The sequence below is a fragment of the Capra hircus genome, chromosome 7 (assembly GCF_001704415.2).
Source record: "Capra hircus breed San Clemente chromosome 7, ASM170441v1, whole genome shotgun sequence".
NCBI lineage: Eukaryota > Metazoa > Chordata > Mammalia > Artiodactyla > Bovidae > Capra > Capra hircus.
The window spans coordinates 98370165-98386335 of record NC_030814.1 but is presented as its reverse complement, the minus strand read 5'-3'; the positions used below and the strand labels follow the sequence as shown (position 1 = coordinate 98386335).

At 44.1% G+C, this 16171-nt stretch overlaps 1 protein-coding gene and 1 pseudogene across 2 annotated transcripts; one reads left to right on the top strand and one right to left on the bottom strand.

Annotated features, from left to right (window-relative positions):
- Positions 1758-5342, bottom strand: LOC102172618 (annotated as a pseudogene).
- On the top strand, positions 5172-15588 carry LOC102184710 (zinc finger protein 709). Of its 2 annotated transcripts, XM_005682296.3 has the most exons (5): positions 5172-5405; positions 12833-12964; positions 13100-13226; positions 13559-13619; positions 13996-15588. In XM_005682296.3, exons 2-5 carry the CDS (start codon positions 12956-12958, stop codon positions 14963-14965), a joined length of 1167 nt encoding a protein of 388 aa, XP_005682353.3. In that variant the 5' UTR covers positions 5172-5405; positions 12833-12955; the 3' UTR covers positions 14966-15588. The 2 variants fall into 2 exon arrangements, with proteins under 2 accessions (XP_005682353.3, XP_017906771.1); XM_018051282.1 differs by lacking the exon at positions 12833-12964 and having other exon boundaries at positions 5174-5405.

Below are 16171 nucleotides of genomic sequence, written 5' to 3'. Positions count from 1 at the left end.
TCCTTCACAGTGAAAGGGGGAACAGGGAGTTCTGGCCAGGACTCCTGTAGCCCCTGACACAGTGGGAGCTCCCTCCTCTCACGGGCTGAAGCTAAATGCCACTGATAGCATGCTACTCACAACGGGGGATGTCCTTCTCCACAAAGACCTCTCCATCAGACCCCATCCTGAGAAGTGGTCTTCCTGAGTGCAGTATAAGAGCCCTTTCCCCGGTCACAGGAGGCCTAGGAAGCCCAAGGGATGAAGGGATCCATCCACACCTGCTGCTCCTTGGGGCAGCGACGTCATCTGACCTGGTTTTCTCCAATGGGCCGCCCCCCTGTCAGCGAGCTCCACTCACTCCGAGCATCCCCTCCTGGGGAAGAAAGTGAGATGGGGTGAAGATTCTCCCCAAGGCTATTAAGCCTTAGATCACACATGCTCTGATCAGTAGAGGTTCTCTACCTCTGCTTAAAATAATTTGAATCAGGAAAAACCGCTTCAAAGTAAACAATTATATTGAAATGGTTGATAGGTGCCACAGAAATGCTTAAATGGCAGCTAAAAAAAGAAAAGAAAAAAAACAATCCACAAAGAACTCCTAAGTAGGCACTTGCTACAAACTTCAGACTTACAAATACATTGGGGGTGTTAGGCAGTCAGAATAGGAAAAAGGAGTCCAGAATGTCAGTGGCTAAAAGACAAGGAAGGGAAAAGCCCACTAAAATAGAGCAAAGGAAGGTCGGAGGATCGGAGAGAGAACCTCAGGTAAAACAAACAGCCTCCATGCTAGACCAATTTACATAGGGCAGACTCAGGGGAAGGAGAAAAAAAAACATGTAAAAGGGGGAGCCAAAATTGAGCCAAGGGGCCTCTCTTCTCTTCGGGTCTTTTGGGTTGGCATGCCCTTACAACTGGAGGATGTATTTTCCTTTACTTTCTAAATAAAACTGAGTTAACATAAAACTGAGTTGTAACATGGAACTGTAACACTGGTCCCTCCGTTGCTTCAAATTTTTGTTGCAACAAGACAGACCTGAGGAAATAACAAACTCCCCCTACAGGGGCAAGAGAGTGGGAGGGGTTTATGGAGACAGGAAACTCCACAACAGCGTAGAGGGTCAGAACTCTGTATCTGGATGAATATTAGAGAACAGTTTCTTCATCCAAAAGGATGTGGAAGATCTCTTGGCCTCAGAGTGGTACACACAGTCCATGGCTTAAATTGAGCATGAGAGTAATTTAAATATTCCTAAGAAGAGCTGAAGAAATCCATTTCATACTTTTGCATGACTTCAAGTTTACAGTGCCTACAGTTTCCACCCCAAATTAGCAGACCCCCAAAGACATGCATTCTGCGGAGAAGGCATGACTTGAAATGCTATTAAGGAAAATTGCTGCTTTTGAATGGGCCAGGTGGCCAGACCCCATTCCACAGCCCATCATCCCTCAGACACAGCAAGCCAGTCCAGGAGGGAGGGAGCAGGGGAGGCAGAGGAAGGGTGAGAGACACCTGATTGCACATTTTCTCACTTGCTGACTCGTTCAGGAGATTCTGGAGCCTGGGGCAAGGCAGGGCTTTCCCAAGGGAGCCTGTAACTGTGCCTTGATAGGCAGTTGTTTGTTTTTTAATTCATTAAAATGTCAGCTTCCTTCTGAAATCTGTAGTTTACTTCAAGATACTATCTTGGAGGAAGAAAGGAGGAAGGGACAACACTGCATGACACATGTTCTGGTTTCATAATAAAAAAGTATTGGTTTATAAAAGGAGTTCACACAAAGGATAATCAACTACACATAACGTGTAGTTGAAAAGCAGAAGCTTTTCAAATCGTAAGCATCAAAGCGATCGTTGATGCCTTCTTCCTCCCTGAGGCTTAGGAGATAGTCCTCTTGGAGCAAGGGAGGCAGTAAGTTCACAAATGGTCCTTCTAGGTTGGAAGGAATTTGGTCCTCAGTCTGCTGTAAAAGGTTGGCCGGGGAGGCCAGAGGAGAAAGGTTTGTCATAGAAATCAAGCAATCACTATGTCCTGAGTTGGTTGAAGCCATGTCTTGGGAAGTGGGCTTAGGGATGTTCCCTTTGTGGTCCTGGTTGATTGCTTTCATTGGACTGTGTGTTTCAGTCTCTTCTGGACACAAATAAACCTCAATGGGTCCTTGGGTACTTGCCAAATGTATGTATAGGCTCTCTATTGGGTCAGGCACTTCAAGTCCTGTTTCTGGAGGGGCTTTCACAACTATTAACAGTTTGGTCTTTAAGGCCACTAATTTTTCAAATATCTTGATATGTAACATAGCTAGCCTTTGATTCTCTGAATCCTCAGTTAACAGTTTGAGGTCCAGGGTGCAGCTTTGGTTCAGTTCATCTAATTTCTTCTCTTCCTGACTGAGCTCAGTCACTTTTGACACCCCTTGACACTGGGCCTGTATGCCCCTGTTCTCAGTTAGACTGCAGCCCATCCACTGCATGTTGTTTTTAGACTTCTTAATGAGGTGGATGCCTTCCAAGACGCTGGTGATGTCATAAATCCTTCTCTTTTGCACTTTCAGCACCTCTCCTGCCTTGTTCAAATCTGAGACCCCATCAGGTGACTGGCTCAGTAGTTGAATGAACTTCTTGGTGAGCAGACCAAGGGATGTATCATACCGTGTTTTTTCTGAGGGAGATTTTGGAGTCCTGGGGCTATCTGGACTTTGGAGTGCAGCTCTTCCTTTGCCCTTGGGGGTTTTTTAACCATGTGAGAGTAGTGCTGATCGCTTTCTTCTAGCTCCAGCCTGCGTTCGGCCTGCTGCTGTAAGGGCGTTTCCGAAACCAGCCTGGCTCGGGGGCGGGGCGGGGAGGTGAGCGGTGCCGGCGTAGAGGGGGCTCGGGGTGCGGAGCAGACCCGCGGTGCCGGGCATGGGCAGGAGCCCGCGGAGCGGGGCGGGGGTGCTGTGGAGAGGAGAGGGAGGGTGGCAGCGCCGGGGGCGGGTCCGAGGACGCCGGGACGGTCCCAGGCCAGGGAGCCGGCGAGCAGGAGGTAGTGGGTGCCCCCTCTCCCGATCCAGGGCCTCCTCCCGCCGCTCCCGCCGCCCCCTTCTCCCCAGTCACAAGCGCGTCCTCCGCGCACGTGTGCTAAACGTCACCGGCGGGTCCGGGGGAGGCGGGACGGGAACACGGCTGCCCCGCCCTCCGTTGCCGGGGGGCGGAGAGGGGGACAGGGCGGGGGAAGGAAAGGGCTAGGGGAGAGGCGGGTCAAGGGCCTGCCCCGGCCGGCGAGGAAAGCTCAGCCTCTCGGCCACCCGGGCACCGCCGCTGCTACCGCCGGGATGCGCCCAGGCCAGGCGCCCAGCCCACGACCCGGTCCGCTGAAGAAGATTCTTGAGAGTCCTTCGGACAGCAAAGAGATCAAACCAGTCAATCCTAAAGGAAATCAACCCTGAATATTCATTGGAAGGACTGATGCTGAAGCTGAAGCTCCAATACTTTGGCTACCTGATGCAAAGAGCAGACTCATTGGAAAAGACCCTGATGCCGGGAAAGAGTGAGGGCAAGAGGGGAAGAGGGTGAAAAAGGATGAGATGGTTGGATGGCATCACTGACTCAATGAACATGAGTCTGAGCAAACTCTTCCGGGAGATAATGAAGGACAGGGAAGTCTGGCCGTGCTCCAGCCGGTGGGTTCGCAGAGTCCAACACGACTTAGTCAACAACAACAATATGTAAAATAGATAGCCAGTGGGATGGAGCTCAATCCAGTGTCCTGTGACAACCTAGAGGGGTGAGATGGGGGTGAGAGATGGGAGGAAGGTTCAAGACTGAGGGCACATATCATCATATGTTGATGTATGGCAGAAACCAGCACAATATTAATATTATAAAGCAATTATCCTCCAATTAAAATTTTAAAAAACAACAAAAGGCCAGAATAGAGAGGAAGAGACAATGAGGAAGTAAAGCATCAGGGCCATCAGTCTTGCAAAACATCTCAGGGAATGGCTAGCCTTTGGAAGCGATGTGTCAATCTCTTCTTTTCACAGGAGGCAGAGTCAGATTATCTCCCTGTGATCTGAACAAATGCCCTTTGGCAGGGTCGTCTGACACAGGCCCGTCCGACTCTTTGGGACCCAAAGGACTGCAGCCAACCAGGCTCCTCTGTCCATGGAATTCTCCAGGCAAGAATACTGAAGTAGGTTGCCATTTCCTTCTCCAGGGGATCTTCCCCACCCAAGGATCGAACCTGGGTCTCTGACATTGCAGGCAGACTCTTCACCAACTGAGACATCAGGGAAGCTTATGTATCAATTTGAAGAAAGAGCAAGTACAGATAAGAAGATGGCTCAGGCCAGACCTGTCAGGAACAAGGTTTTTGAGTCCTCCAGGGGTCAAGGGCTTGTCGTTATGTATGACTATAATAACAAAAGCAATGAAAAGCAAGTCAAATAAACAGTTTTAACGTGGAGTCAGAATTGGCTTCTCCTGCAACATTGGCACCAGAAAAGGTTGAGTGATTCAGACCTCCTAACAGAGAGCCAAGTGCTCTAGGATTCTTCAGCTTAAGTACCTAATGAGTGGGGGTGGTGCAGGGATGGGTAGAAGGCTCAGAGCAGTCAAGGACCAAAGATGAAAATGCATCAGGCCCCTTTACTGCAGAGGGGAGTTCACATTTAAGTGTCTGCTTTTCTTAAAAGGTAGCACATTTCATGCCTGGCCACACAACCTTACACCAAGCCCTTGACCCCTGGTGGACTCAAAAACCTTGTTCCTGGCAGGTCTGGCCTGGTCCATCCTCTTATCTGTACTTGCTCCTTCAAACTGAACCAGGAATCCCAGGGCAGGAGGAGCTGCTGCTGCTGCTGCTGCTAAGTCGCTTCAGTCGTCTCTGACTCTGTGCGACCCCAGAGACGGCAGCCCACCAGGCTCCCCCATCCCTGGGATTCTCCAGGCAAGAACACTGGAGTGGGTTGCCATTTCCTTCTCCAATGCATGAAAGCGAAAAGTGAAAGTGAAGTCGCTCATGGGACCCCATGGACTGCAGCCCACCAGGCTCCTCCGTCCATGGGACTTTACAGGCCTAAAAGCAATCTTAGCCAGGAAAAAGTCTTCTATCATAGGGTCGCAAAGAGTCGGACACGACTGAGTACTAAGCACAGAAACAATAACAACGACGCAGCAAAAGTGACAGCCACGAGGGTCTGGGCTCACCTCACCTCCCGCAAGCTGTCACTTAGGCCCAAGGGGCGGGGCTTTGGGATCTGTCCAACCAAGAGGACGCTGAGGCAGATGGGCGGGGCGATGTCCCGCTACGTGGACTTCCTCTCTTTTTCGCATTGCGCAAGTTTCGTGTTCTGTCTGGTTCACTGGCCTGGTCATTCTCGTGCATCTTCTGTCGCTCTGGTGGTTGTCTCTGGGAGGGACTCAGACAGTCCCAGGAGACCTGGAAATGGTGAGTGTGCTGACCAGGGCATCGGACGCCGCGGTAGGACTAGTGGGAATCGGCGGAAACCCGCCATTTTGAACTGGCCCCTCGTGTTCACCCCTGGAGTGTGCAGATACGCGTTGTCTGGGGCTCCGCTCGGATCGCAGTCCCCTCGGGTTCGCAGCAGGGCTGTTGGCCAGCAGCCGGGTCACCGGGCGTCCAATCTTGTCACTTCCGGAAGAAACTTCCGCCCCGGAGCCTTTGCCCGCTGGCTCTGCGCCTGCAGACCCTCTTCTCCCCTAGATTGTGCGCTGACCACGTGCACGGTCTTCAGGAGACAATCGGGACTGTCCAGGGTTCTGTCGTGGGATTAGCTCTTGTCTGAGGGGTCCCAGACCATCTTTTCTGCAGGAAGGAGAGGGGGAGCGCCGGGTTTTCTCTGAGTTTTCCGAATATTTGGGAAGTGGACTCTTAAAATTGAACACCTTAGCCCTCTAGAGCAGCTTTGTAGGACTGGCAATGAATCATTAAATTTCCAGATCGCTCCCTTCATTCTCAAAGTCGATTTCGCCTCTCGGATTCAAATTACTTACCAGCTGTTTGTCTCTGCGGTGCATTTAAACACAAGCAGTGTTCTAACTGTTCATCCCATTTGCGGAGTCGTGGATGGCATATTTTCAAGGGGCGGGGCGGGGCGGGGTGGGGGCTGTTTGTGGATATTTTACCTGAGCGGCAAGCCGCGAAAATAACCACTGGGAAGTAGGTTGTATGAAATCCTTTCCGTTCCCGATTTTTTCTTTTTTGATTGAGAACAGATATCCTAGAAGAAGTTCTTTCGTGGAGATTTTTTTTATTTAATTCATCTATTCATTTTTGGCTGTGCTGGGCCTTTGCTTCCGCGCGGGCCCTTCTCCAGTCGTGGGAAGCGGGGGCCTTTCTTGGCTGCATTGCTCGATCTTCTCATTGCAGTGGTCACCCCTGCCGCCTCGGAGCAGGGGTCTCAGGGCAGGTGAGCTCAGTAGTTGGCTCCGGTCTCTAGAGCACTGTCTTAGTAGGTCCCCCGCATGTGGGATCGTCCCAGAATAGGAATGGAACCCATGTCTCCTGTCTTTACCTCTGAGCCACCGGGGAGCCCACCTAGAGGGTTTTTTGAAAACTTTTCTGGATCTACCCTGTCAGTCACTATGTTAGCTCCCCTTCAGAAGATTTACTCCTTAAGTTTCTTTTTTTTTTTTTCAATAGTGTAAAATGTATTTAATTAATAGAACCTGGTAAGAGCTGAGAGGTTAATTTCAGGGGGTAATACATTCTAGTATTACATTCCATTTGTGAAGAATTTTTGTTTGACTTTTTTATTCCCTGAGTGAGTATGGTGACTTATTTTGGACTGTACTGTTGGTTGATTTCAAACGGCATTATAGGATTTAGACTTGCAGACTAAAAGTATTCAAGTATGATTAATTATGTAGAAAAGAAACTTGCCCTGGAAGTATTAATTGATATATATTTTCTGAAAGGAAGAGATACTTGGGGTTTTCTGGGTAGAGTAGTAAAAGTGACTTGTAATTTTCTTCTCTCATTTCCACATAAACATTGGGTTTGAGTAATTTTCCTGAATTAGTCAGACAGAGTTTGTATATTTAAATTTTCAGTGGTGGTAGAGAGCCCTTTAAATGGAGAGCAGAGCCTGAGGTCAGTGTTTTCAGGCTAAGGCCCCCTTGGCGCCTTCAAGGGGAAGTACTTGAAGGCACTCATATACTTGGAATCGTACCGTTTATAGCTTTGTCAGATTGACTTCTTTTAGTTAGCAATATACTTTTGAGCTTTCCTGGTATGTTTTCATAGCTTTATTTCTTCCCTGGTGGCTCAGTAGTAAAACAATCCACCTGCCAAAGATTGAAGGGGATGACTGAGGAGGAGATGGTGAAGGACAGGGAAGCCTGGTATGCTGCAGTCCATGGGGTCACAAAGAGTCGGACACGACTGAGCAACTGAACAACAGTTTCATCATATGGATATACTGCTGATTATTTGACTCTTGCAAGATATCTTGCTTACCTTTCAACTCATGACAGTTGTGAATAAAGCTCCACAGGTATTTATGTGCGGGTTCTGTGTGAATATGAGTTAACCTTATTTGGACAAATAACAGTGTGATTGTGGGCCTTAATTTACATATTAAGAGTATATTTTGTTTTGAAAAAAAGCTCCTGTCTTCCGTGGGCAGGGTACCAGATTCCATTCCCCTCATCTGAGGACATCCCTGGTGGCTCAGTGGTAAAGAACCCACCTGCCAATGCGGGGGATCCAGGTTCAATCCTTGGGTCGGAAAGATCCCTTGGCGTAGGAAATGTCAATACACTCCAGTATTCTTGCCTAGAGAATTCCATGGACAGAGGAGCCTGGCGGGCTACAGTCCATGGGGTCACAAAGAGTCTGACTCACTTAGTGACTACACTTTCACTTTCATAATTGCTTTACAATGTTACAATTCTTCTGTACAAAAACATGAATCAGCTATATGTACACATATATCACCTCCATAGAAGAGACTTTTCTAAAAAAACTTTAATGGTGTTAAATTATACTTTTTTTTTCTTTTACAGACCTTGTGTTTGTTGTTATATTTGAAAATTCATCACCAAACCCAAGGTGACCTAGATTTCATCCTATGATATGTTCCAGAAGTTTGTTACTTTTGAATCTTAAAAAACATTTTCTCATTTATTTACGTATTATTTGGCTGTGCCAAGTCTTGACATGTGGAATCCTGTTCCCTGACCAGGAACTGAATTTGAGCCTCCTGCATTTGGGAACATGAAGTCTCAGCCACTGGACCACCAGGGAAGTCCTACTTATGCATTTGACATTTAGATCTGTGATACGTTTTTAGGGCTTTTTGGTCAGATTTATAAATCCTGTGTCTACATTTATTTTGTTTGTTTGTGTGTTTTTGTGAATATCCATTATTTCCAGCCATATTTGTTTAAAAGATTTTGTTTGAATTGCCTTTCCTTCGTTGTCCAAGTTCACTGTGGATCTATAGAACAATTGATTTTTTTCAGTCTGGGGAACTCCAGTTATCTGTTGTTGGAGAAACTTTCAGATGTTTCACAGAGATAAGTGAAGTGTAGAAAGTAAGTGTTAGTCGCTCAGTCATGTCCAACTGTTTGTGACCCCATGGACTGTAGCCCGCCAGGCTCCTTTGCCCATGGAATTCCCCAGGCAAGAATATTGGAGTGGGTAGCCATTTCCTTTTTCAGGAGAATCTTCCCAACCCCAGGATTGAACCCACGTCTCCTGCATTGGCTGGCTGACTTTTTTACCACATGAACCACCTGGGAAGCCCAGTCATGCCCTAGAGAATAAATACTTGCTTTTACCTATAGGATTCATGAATATCTTCTTTCACCGTCAGTAGATATTACCTCTGTTACTTATTTGTGGTTAGAAGTGGGCGCTGGATTTTACAAAATCCTTTTAAATGTTCATTTCCCTCTCTGTTCCTTTCTGATACTAATAATTTCTATCTACCCTTGTAGTCTATTGTAGTCTAGATGTTTATCAGTGTTACTAATCTTGTCAAAGATCTGGCTTAAATTTTTTTCTTGTTCAATTATATTAATTTCCTCTCTGATTTTTATAATTTATTCCACTTTCTTTGTGATTTTATGCTCTTCTCTTTGTTGTTTCCTAAGATAAATGCTTGCATTATTGTTTACAGATCTTTGTTTTTTCTGAGTGTATTTGATGATGGCATAATTTTCTCTGTAGATACTGCTTTTGCATCATCCCACAGTTTAGCTCTATGTAAATTTTAATTTCTCTTGAGACTTCTTTCATCCCATTTATTGTTTAGAGATATGCTGTTGGATCTCTGTGTGTTAGGGGATTTTCCAACTCTTGCTTGTATTGATTGCTAGAGGAATGCCTTTGAGTTCTAAGAACATAGTTTATATGATTTTTGTTCTTTCAGATTTCTTAAGTTTTTTTTTTTTAATACTAGTCATTTATTTTTGTCTGTGCTGGGTCTTCGTTGCAGCACGGGCTTTCTCTACTTGTGAGTAGGGGCTACTTTCTAGTTGCGGCATGCAGGCTTCTCATTGCGGTGTCTTCTCTTGTGGAGCTCAGGCTGTAGGTGTGGGTGAGTTTTAGTAGTTGTGGTGGCGCACAGGCTTAGTTGCCCCGTCATCATGTGGGATCATCCTGTACCAGGGATCAAACCTGCGTCCTCTTCATTGGCAGGTGGTTTCTTAACCGCTAGACCATCAGGGAAGCCCCTTAAGTTAGTCTTATGTTTCAGAAGATGTTCTGTCTTGTTGAATGTTCCATGTGTATTTGAAAAGAATGTCAATTTTGCTTTCATCACATTGATCATTTCTTAGATTACAATTAAACTGAGTTGTTTCATGGTGCTGTTCAGTTCAATTTTTTTTTTTTTAAGTTGTTATGTACTGGGATATAGCCAATTAACAATGTTGTGATAGTTTCAGGTGAACAGGGAAGGGACTGAGTCATACATATACATGTACCTACTCTCTTTTACGGAGAAGGCGATGGCACCCCACTCCAGTACTCTTGCCTGGAGAATCCCATGGACGGAGGAGCCTGGTAGGCTACAGTCCATGGAGTCGCTAAGAGTCATGACTGAGCGACTTCACTTTCACTTTTCACTGTCATGCACTGGAGAAGGAAATGGCAACCCACTCCAGTGTTCTTGCCTGGAGAATCCCACAGTTGGGGGAGCCTGGTGGGCTGCCGTCTATGGGGTCGCACAGGGTCGGACACGACTGACGCGATTTAGCAGCAGCAGCATTCTCCTTTAAACTCCCCTCCCATCCAGGCTGCTACATAATATTGAGCAAAGTTTTATGTGCTATACAGTAAGTCTTTGTTGGTTATCCATTTTAAATATAACAGTGTGCATATGTCCATCCTTAACTCTCTGTCTCTTCCCCTCAACCCTCAACCAGAAACTCATTCTGAGAGTCTGTTTCTGTTCTGTAAGTAAGTTCATTTGCATCATTTCTTTTTAGATTACACATGTAAGGGATATCATAAGATATTTCTCCTCTGTCTGACTTCACTTAGTATGACACTCTGTGCTGCTGCTGCTAAGTCGCTTCAGTCGTGTCCGACTCTGTGCGACCCCATAGACGGCAGCCCACCAGGCTCCCCCATCCCTGGGATTCTCCAGGCAAGATGACACTCTCTAGGTCCATCCGTGTTGCTGCAGATGGCATTATTTCATTCTTTTTAATGGCTGAGTATATATGTACCCCATCTTCTTTATCTGTTCCTCTGTCGATGAACATTTAGGTTGCTTCCATGTCTTGGCTATTGTTAAACAGTGCTGCACTGAACATTGGGGCACATGTATCTTTTCTAATCGTGTTTTTCTCCAGATAATTGCCCAGGAGTCCTCCCTGCCTTTTTCATGTCTTGCCTTATATAGTTTGTCACTTTGTTGCTATGTATGTACATGTGAAAGACACTTTTTTGGAGAATGGACCTTCTAATCATTTTGTCACGTTTCTTCTAATCTCTGTATGTCTGTTGGTCTTTAAATACTTCAGTCCATTTGGTTCTTGCTTGTATTTTTTTGTTTTCCTGAAAAGAACTCCAAGTTGATTCTAGCCTTTGTTTCTCTATATCAAAAGTGTATTTCTACCTTCTGACAGTATAGTCTCTTTGCCTTTTTTTTCCTCTATTTGATTATAATACACTTTCATCTCCATTTTAGGTGTTTTCATTTTTCTTGTTCAACTGAGATTCATCATTGGTATTAGGAAAATCTTACCGGTTGTCACTTAATTTTATCTCTCTTCTCCTTCCGTTATCTTCATCGTGTGTATATAAGTCTTCTGTTAAAGAAGGTCATGTGAGGGTCATGGATATTATGTTCTATATATTTTTTTTGTCTTTATGTGAGACTCTGGTAAAACAGAGTTTTTTGGTAACAGGCCCTAAGAACAGAATATTTGGGGCATTTTTTAAAAGTCGTTTCTTTTCTCTTTTCCATTTTCAGGACACCAGTTTGCCCTTTGAATCGGTGCTCTTATGACTCTGGGAGGACTTGTTCATTTCAAGTTTTTTATTCTCCTCTTGTGACATGGAGAATCATGACTTCTAAATTCACAAATCCCAGACTAGATTGTCATCTGGCAGTGGCTGTAGTGGCTGCTTGGGAAACACTTGTTCCTGAAATTGCAGGATGGAGACTTCATGTCCTTTTGAAGGAAGCCAGTGATGAAAGTCTTACATCTTTTATAATTATGAGAAAATTCACCATCAGCGTATTATGGACATTGGTGAACTCTCTTGTAAACTGTAGCTCTTAACCTGTTACTTAAGGGCAGTAAGGCTCAGGGTGTACTGTTAAGAGTGTGATAAAAAAGAGATTTTCCAGCACATAATTGCCCTATATGTTCTAAAATTTGGCTGGAAGCTACCCTGAGGCCCCTGAGTATAGGAATTTTGTGGTCTAGATTTTTTATTTTTTTAACTTACTGAATTTTCGCTCCGCACACAGATTTTCTCTATGTCTTCTTGTGGTGGTTGGTTCTCTTGTTGCAGAGAGCACAGGACTCTAGAATATAGGCTCAGTAGTTGTGGCCCACGGGCTTAGTTGCCCTAGGGCATGTGAGATCTTCTCTGACCAAGAATTGAACTTTTGTCTCCTGTTTCGGGAGCTTCCCTGGTGGCTCAGACACTAAAGAGTCTGCCTGCAATGCAGGAGATGCGGGTTCAATCCCTGGGTCGGGAAGGACTCTGGAGACGGAAGTGGCAACGCATTCCAGTATTCTTGCCTGGAGAATTTCATGGACAGAGGAATGTGGTGGGCTACAGTCTAAGGAGTCGCAAACAGTCAGACACGACTGAGCGAACAGCACTCCTGCATTGGCAGGCAGATTCCTAAATACTGAACCACCAGTATTCATAAACCCTGTATTGGAATATTACTTTTTAAAAAATATATAATTTAGGAACCAGGAATGTCCCTAGTATTATTGCTTCTTCCCCATAACTGAGGTCTAAGTTTGAAATTGCTTCCTACCTGCGTCAAGTTTTTTTTTTTAATAGAAAAAAAGGAAAAACAGACTCTGTGATGATTATTATACAACGTAAAGGCAGTGCTTCTGCAGAAGAGTATTTATATTCAGGCAATGGCATGTGATTTCTTCTAAATATTTGGAGGACCTTGGGACAGTATGGCCAGCTGGGCTTTGTTAAAAGTTTGAGTTCTGCAGGCCACCTGGGCACTGATGTTAGGTGATAGGACTAAAAAACACCATCCAGTTTTTCGCTGCATTTTTATTCATTGAAACCTCATGCAGTCTGGATCCTCTACCCCCATGGGGCACTGTAAATTGTAGACCGTAAGGAAGAATATGAAAGAATTTTTTCACAAGAACTAAATGGTTCCTAAAATGGTATTTATTTCATCTGCATAGGATTTCTAATGTTTCCCTACATTCTCTGGCTCTGCTATGATCGTGATATGAGTGACACTGTAACCACAGAAATGAAGTGTAAATGGTTTCGTTTCTTCATGATCCTGTCAAATTATTGAGGAAATGTGGAGAGTAAGTTTTTCGTGATCAAGTCATAGAATAACTCTTTATAAACAACAAACCAGTACATCACCCTCCTATATATGGAGTGTGGGTATCTGGTGCTGTCTCATGCATCTTACTGTGTACATATTTTGGGTGTTTTAGGACTCTTTGGCCTTTGAGGATGTGGCTGTAAACTTCACCCTGGATGAGTGGGTTTTACTGGATTCCTCACAGAGGAAACTCTACAGAGATGTGATGCGGGAAAACTTCAGGAATGTAGTCTCAGTAGGTAAGAATGAAGAATTCCTTCGCTTTGTCAATTAGAGAGCAAGTGTTTCTTATCCATCTGTACTGTTCAGAGATGTGGAATGTGGAAAGGGAGGACAGTGGTAAAGAAAGTAGGGGGAAGAAAAGGAATTCCCTGGGAGTCCAGAGATTAAGTATCAGCACTTTCACTGCTGTGGCCCTGGTTCAATCCCTGGTCAAGAAACTAAGATCCCACAAGATGTACAGGGAGGTGAAAAGAAAAAAAAGAAACTGGGTGGTGTCAGAATTCATCATGGGCATAATATTCTATAATGTCTAATACTTTGGGATCTTTTTTCTGGGTCTGCATTTCAGAAGCAAAACAGGAAGATCATGACATTGAAGATCAGGACAAAAACCAGGAGAGAAAATTACGGTGAGCCATAGGTACAGTACAAAGCATGTCTCATGTGAGAATCTTATGAAAACCTAAAAGGAAGCAAACAAAATAAATAGCTCCATCTTCAAATTTAGTTGTTTTTAGAAAATGTCTGCCTCAAATTTTCTTAAATGTGATATAAATGTTCTGTGTTTGAAATACAGTTTGTGTGCAGTCAGTATTCATAAAGCCTATATTTGAATATCACTTTTTAATAGAAAAGGGAAACTCCTGTTAACAGCATTCAGTTTATTTGACTTCTACCAAGTCACACAAGATAGAAAACCTCACTATTCCTATAAATCATAATAAAGACAATAAATATAATGTAATTAAGAAAAAAAATCATTACTAGTATTCTCATGATTTACAGAAATCCCAAGGCAGAGAGACACTCTGAAAAGAAAGACATTAATTCCTCTGAAGAAAGCTTCAACCTTATTCCAACTCCCAATGTGAAGAGAACTCGTGATATAAAACCATGGGAATGCAGAGCATGTGGGAAAGTCTTCATGTATCATTCATCCCTTACTAGACACATGAAATGTCACATTGAAAACAGATCAGGAGATCGCCGAAAGTACCGCGAGAAGGTATATAAATGTAAAGAATGTGGAATAGCATTCATTTTTCCTAGTGCTCTGAAAACCCATGAAAGGAGTCACACAGGGGAGAAGCCCTATGAATGTAAGGAATGTGGCAAAGCCTTCGCGTGGCACACAACTTTTCGAAAACACATGGGAACACACACTGGAGATTTACCTTACAAGTGTCAGAAATGTGAGAAAGCATTCATTTATCCCAGTCACCTACGAATGCACGAAAGCACTCATAAAGGACATAAACCCTATAAATGTACAGAATGTGGAAAAACCTTTGAAAGTCCTGAAACTATTGAAATACATGAAAGGATTCACAGGGGAGAAAAACCTTATGAATGTAAGCAGTGTGGTAAAGCTTTCAAACGTTTGAGGTCCTTCCAGGCACACAAAAGACATCACACGGGAGAGACACCGTTTGTATGTAAAACATGCTCTAAAGTATTGAATACTGCCTGGTCACTTCGAAATCATGAAAGAATCCACACTGGAGAAAAACCATATAAGTGTAAGGAATGTGGTAAAGCCTTCTTATTGAATGTAACCCTTCAGAAACACATGATAACACACACTGGGGATGGACCTTATAAATGTAAAGAATGTGAGAGAGTATTCATTCATCCCAGTTCTTTTAAAGTACATGAAAGGAGTCACACTGGAGAGAAACCATATCAATGTGACCAGTGTGGTAAATGGTACCGGTATCCATCATTTTTAAAAATACATCGAAGGACCCATAGTTGACAGGGAGGAGACCTTGAATGTTTGGGAATGGGAAATAAAAGGGAAACCTTCTTTTCCACTTATGTTGATGTGCATGAAAGAATTCACACTGGACAGAAACCTATCAATTTGATGGAAATGTCAGAAAACTTCCATTTGTGTCTCAGTCATTCAAAGACCCATGAGACTACACACTGGATGGAAATCATATAAAATGTGAAGAATGTGGAAAAGGCTTTTCCGATCTTAGTTTCTGGATCCATAAAAGGATTTACTAGGTAAAACCTTGTTTGTAAACAGCCTCAGAAATACTTAAATTGGCTGATATCATATATGGAAAAACTCCCATGGAGAAGGTGTGTAAATGTAAATAACATGAGATAAATTGATGGAAAGTAATCCATGCTTAATGTTCCAGAAAACCTTCAGCATGAAAGAGTTGTTTTATTTTTATTTATTAGTATTTTCTTTTGACCTCAATTTGGGGCATGTAGGATCTTAGTTCCCCAACCAGTGATGGAAGCCATGCCCCTGCAGTGGAGGCACGTTGTCTTAACCACTGGACTGCTGGGGAAGTCCCAAAGGAATTGTTTTTAAAATTTATAAATGTGTTGTGTTTACTAAAGACCTTTCTTCAAGTTTAATCTTAAATGGTGGATTTCTACTCATTTCAGAAAGGAATATTGATGTCAGTTATTTCTGTAAGTTATCTCTCAACCACAGTACATAAGGTTTAAAGGTAGTATTTTTTCCTTTACTCAGATAGTGATTTTTTTTCCCCTCTTTGGGTGTAATAGAAAAGGATAACTTTGTTTCTTTGCTAGGCAAAGGGGGCCACAGTGGGCTAATGCCCTCAAATCCATGTGTTCCCACTTGGGGAAGAGACTGAGAAAGTTTTATAGTAATTGTTCAAAGAGGTTCACTTCATGGACATTCTTTTGACATTTGGGGTGGTGAGGCAAGTTGGAGTCAGCATCATCAACCTGAGGTCCAACTGCTCTGGGGTCTACCTGTTTGTGGGCAGCATGCCCTCCTTAATCATTAACTTCTCCCACCTGAGGGAGTTTCAGTTTCTGAAAAATAGCTCAAAGATACTGTTGTGTGTGTTCACTGATGGGGAATCAGAACCTTGCCCCAAGGCTGCTCTTGACTTTATCCCTGGTCTTGCACTCCCTCCCTTCCCTGATTAACAGCTGCTTGCCTCAGCCCACTGGAACTCAGGGAAGC

Coding starts and splice junctions, on each gene's coding strand:
- LOC102184710 (XM_005682296.3), top strand. Junction 13,227..13,558: donor CAGGAATGTAGTCTCAGTAG/GTAAGAATGAAG, acceptor TCTGCATTTCAG/AAGCAAAACAGGAAGATCAT. Junction 13,620..13,995: donor AACCAGGAGAGAAAATTACG/GTGAGCCATAGG, acceptor CATGATTTACAG/AAATCCCAAGGCAGAGAGAC.